The sequence below is a fragment of the Cynoglossus semilaevis genome, chromosome 8 (assembly GCF_000523025.1).
Source record: "Cynoglossus semilaevis isolate Cse_v1.0 chromosome 8, Cse_v1.0, whole genome shotgun sequence".
In the NCBI taxonomy this organism is placed as follows: domain Eukaryota; kingdom Metazoa; phylum Chordata; class Actinopteri; order Pleuronectiformes; family Cynoglossidae; genus Cynoglossus; species Cynoglossus semilaevis.
The window spans coordinates 29,340,090-29,344,944 of record NC_024314.1 but is presented as its reverse complement, the minus strand read 5'-3'; the positions used below and the strand labels follow the sequence as shown (position 1 = coordinate 29,344,944).

Below are 4,855 nucleotides of genomic sequence, written 5' to 3'. Positions count from 1 at the left end.
GAGTCTGAAGTCCAGTGGAGAAGGTTAGTCTGCACCTGAACCTGAACCCCAACGTTCAGAACCATTAAAAACCATAGTTAGATAAACACGATGTTCTGATGTCCCCGGTGTAAAAACACAGACAAAGCTCAAACCACGATGTCAATCAAACGGTGTGACAGAGCTACACTGGATAAACCATGAGAAACACATGAGAATACAACGAGGATCAGTCAGTTATAGAAGATGTGATGGAATCAGCACTAGACACGTGACAAGATTGGAATTCAATTCGACTGGCTTGACTGTTACACTTCAACTCTTGCAGCAGATGTCGCTCTAAGCACTGAATGAAGTTTCGAAAAGTGAACCTTTGAGTCGACGACGGGCTGTGCGGTAGTTATAGTGAATTATACAGTGAACTGTTGAAGATCACATTCGTTACATCAACACGACCACGTGAGCTCCACGTGTGTTTCCATGTTGTGTTCTAAAAGTTGATCAAAATAAAACTGGAGGCAGCACTGGTCCCCTGCTTGTCTCCTGTGCAGAGGACGGGAGCTGAAGTTCTCGCGGGACAAAACACGCGAGATTCTCGTGGTTTCTGACATAGTGCAGGAAGGGCGTCGGTCAGAGAGGCGGTTCTGGGACAGAGGAGCCGACCATCAGTCAGGCATGTCGTCCTGTGTCCGCAGGGACTTCTGTCTGGACACTGGTGACTTCTTATAGCAGCGACGTAAAGCGTTTAGTTGTCGAATAGACAAAGAAAAGAAAAAATAAAAGATGATTTTCTGGACGTTCTCTCCGCTCCTTCAGCTGCTGCTTCTATCACAGATTGAAGTTCGAGCTCAAGAGGAAAGTAAGTTGGAACTGTTGTAAATGTGTGCACTCTAACTGCAACAAACTGTGTTTTTATATATTAAAGTCTTAACAGTAGGTGTTAGAGAAGTGGTCGGTGTTAAAAACGGATGTATTATCGTTTAATGATCTTTGAAAATCACAGTAAAAGTCACTTTTGTTCCATACAATATTATTATATGGATACAGTCGGACCCACGGCGGGAAAAGGAGTTCCAGTTTCACTGTTCTGTTCAACAACACGACCGTTGAGTTTAATCTGTTGTTCAGTAAATCATAACGTCAACAGTCGCATTCATACGTCAGATAAATGAAATAATCAGAATAAAATAAAAATAAAAACAGTGATGCCATGTTTGTGGAGTAATATCAGTGCAGCAGAGCGACACCGTGTGGACTGATTCACCCAGCTTCCACATTTAAAGCAGAAGTTCTGCTCGATATTTGGTCATATTGTCTGCTGTTCCTCTTTACTGACACGACGAGTGTTTATTTGTCAGAAGAATAAAGGTTTTAGAACAGGTTAAAATAACGAGGTCGATTGTCTTGATCGTGTTCACACGGTTCACACGGTTGTATTTGTACCGCACGGTTCGGTTCTAATACACGTGTTGTTCAGCCGTAATGAACATGTGTTTATATATTTATACTTCACTGTAATATATCACATCATATTAGGGAAAGTATTAAATTAAAATATTACAGATTAAAAATATGAAGTACATTAAAGTAATCTCATGCAATTTAAGTATTCATTATATGTATATATATATATATTTATAAAAAAAGTATTCATTATATGTATATATATATATTTATGAAAACCAAAACATTTATAAAAATATATTATTAATATCATGACATTGTACATGTAGCCAATTAATCCATTCTCTATCTACTAATTGTTGTTTTTTAATTAAATTTCAGAGACTGCTTTTTTACTACTGCAGTCTCCTCTCTTCTACAGACAGGGTGGTCTTTCTGCCCGGGACCTTTCAGAACGTCAGTGTACCCCAAAATGAGACGGTGCAGGTGGTGGTGTCCAGGATTTCTCCAAACGTCACGTTCGTGACTCTTCAGTTTCACACACAGCGACACAACGTCACCCTGTCGTACAACAGGGTGAGAATTAACTCTTTGTTCTCTTAATGAACTGATCCGTTCCACTGCATCAACTCAATAGGATTTCAGTCTGAAGAACCATTCAGTGTTTATGTCATCACATGACTTAGTCAAGAGTTAGTCTGACTGGGGTCAGTTTGAGAAGAAAGAAAAACAAGAACATTTTAACCTTTGACTTCTTCATATATTCACTATGATGACTTCATATATTGACTGTATTGACTTCATATATTGATTGTATTGACTTCATATATTGATTGTATTGACTTCATATATCGATTGTATTGACTTCATATATCGATTGTATTGACTTCATATATTGACTATATTGACTTCATATATTCACTATGATGACTTCATATATTGACTGTATTGACTTCATATATTGACTGTATTGACTTCATATATTGACTATATTGACTTCATATATTCACTATGATGACTTCATATATTCACTATGATGACTTCATATATTCACTATGATGACTTCATATATTCACTATGATGACTTCATATATTGACTGTATTGACTTCATATATCGATTGTATTGACGTCATATATTGACAATATTGACTTCATATATTGACTGTATTGACTTCATATATCGATTGTATTGACTTCATATATTCACTATGACGACTTCATATATTCACTATATTGACTTCATATATTCACTATGATGACTTCATATATTCACTATGATGACTTCATATATTCACTATGATGACTTCATATATTCACTATGATGACTTCATATATTCACTATGATGACTTCATATATTGACTGTATTGACTTCATATATCGATTGTATTGACTTCATATATTGACTGTATTGACTTCATATATTGACTGTATTGACTTCATATATTGACTGTATTGACTTTTTGAGGCCTGGATCATTTTTCCATTAAAGTTAAAGTCAAACTGTGGAGACAGTTGTAAGTCAACAGTAGAGTTAGAGTGTCCTAACTGTGGTCCACACCGTGTGGTCCACACCGTGTGGTCCACACCATGTGTGGACATGATAAAAGTTGAAGTTGTGTTGTTTTCAGTGTCACTAAGAGAATGTCTCGTACCATGAAGAGGGAGTTTAGATTTAGTTCAGATTAATGAGAGGGTCTCGTGAGTGAGATGGTCTGACCCTCAGAGTTACTGGGAGTCAGCTGATCTATGGTCATGTGGTCAGCTGACCCCAGGGAGTCCTACAGTCTGGTCCAGGTCAGACCTGCTGGTCAATTTTTAACCAACTCACCCTCCATCGTTACAGCCGGACTGAACAGTCAAACTGGTCTTTCAGTCCTGGCTCCTTGTCCGGTTGTATTTAGACTGTAGCTACAGCGGTTGTCGGCTGTTGCCTCCCGCCCTACACTGGTCCTTGGTAACAACAACAGTCATTGTGTGAACAGTATAATCCAGACTCTGTTCCAGATCTACAGGCTGTGACTGGACTTTATTTTCAGCTTGTTCTGTGTTCTGACGCTGTAGTCTACTGACACACACACACACACACACACATACACACACACACACACATACACACACACACACACACACACGCACACACACACAATGCAGAGTATTTTTCACTGCCTTTTACTTTTGCTCTGTTCTCAACATAAACCTCATTCTTCTAGTTTGATGTCCGACAAATGTCCGTCTTCCAGACCAACTGTTCCGTCCAGTCAAGGTGATCGACACGTGGACCTGATCTTTTTATTCTAATTCATTTTCCAGGGTCACTTCACAGAACGGTCCGTCCTAAAGTACCGTGCTGACCTTGAGGTCACACATTCCCTGCAGATTAGCCTGTAAATGACAGAGTCAGAGGACTGTGGACTGTGGACTGTGGACTGTGGACTGTGGACTGTGGACTGTGGACTGTGGACTGCAGTCCAGTCCAGACCTACTCCTGGTCTGGGACTCACTGGGTTCCTGGTGCCTGTTAATAACTGTGTTTGTTCCTGGTCTCAGGTACCAGGTGTCGGTCTCTTCATGACGGCCCAGGACTCAGGTCTCCTCTCAGCCCTGCAGCCAGGACAGACCTCCGTCTCCTTGTTCCTGTCCTCCCCTGACAGTAAGACGGTGACGGGGATTGGACTCATCCTGCCCTTCTCCACCACAGGTAGGTGTCGCTCATGTCAACACCAGCCACCATTAGACAGACGAGTCACAGGTGGAGAATTACTGCTCTGTTTTACTGCTGATGAAGGGACAGTGGGGGGGGGGGGGGGGGGGGGTCACCCGGCCCCCCAGTGCCATCTTGGATCTCGGCCCATGACTGTGTTGACTGTGATGATTGTGATGACTGTGATGATTGTGATGACTGGTGTTGACTGTTGTTATCTGGTGTTGACTGGTGATGACTGGTGATGACTGGTGTTGACTGTTGTTATCTGGTGTTGACTGGTGATGACTGGTGATGACTGGTGTTGACTGTTGTTAGCTGGTGTTGACTGGTGATGACTGGTGATGACTGGTGTTGACTGTTGTTAACTGGTGTTGACTGTGATGACTGTGATGATTGTGATGACTGTGATGACTGGTGATGATTGTGATGACTGGTGTTGACTGTTGTTATCTGGTGTTGACTGGTGATGACTGGTGATGACTGGTGTTGACTGTTGTTAACTGGTGTTGACTGGTGATGACTGGTGATGACTGGTGTTGACTGTTGTTAACTGTTGTTGACTGGTGTTGACTGGTGATGACTGGTGATGACTGGTGTTGACTGTTGTTAGCTGGTGTTGACTGGTGATGACTGGTGATGACTGGTGTTGACTGTTGTTAACTGGTGTTGACTGGTGATGACTGGTGATGACTGGTGTTGACTGTTGTTAACTGGTGTTGACTGGGGTTGACTGGTGTTGACTGTTGTTGACTGGTGTTGACTGGTG

General features: G+C 41.5%; 1 protein-coding gene across 1 annotated transcript in view; it reads left to right on the top strand.

Moving 5' to 3' along the window:
• Nucleotides 1–576: 576 nt before the first annotated feature.
• tm7sf3 (transmembrane 7 superfamily member 3) overlaps nt 577–4,855 on the top strand; it is an 8,832-nt gene continuing 4,553 nt past the window's right edge. Inside the window, exons 1-3 of the mRNA XM_008316070.3 lie at nt 577–838; nt 1,805–1,959; nt 3,933–4,083. Coding sequence (XP_008314292.1) covers nt 763–838; nt 1,805–1,959; nt 3,933–4,083 — 382 coding nt within the window. The 5' untranslated portion in view covers nt 577–762. The remainder of the gene's footprint in view (nt 839–1,804; nt 1,960–3,932; nt 4,084–4,855) is intronic.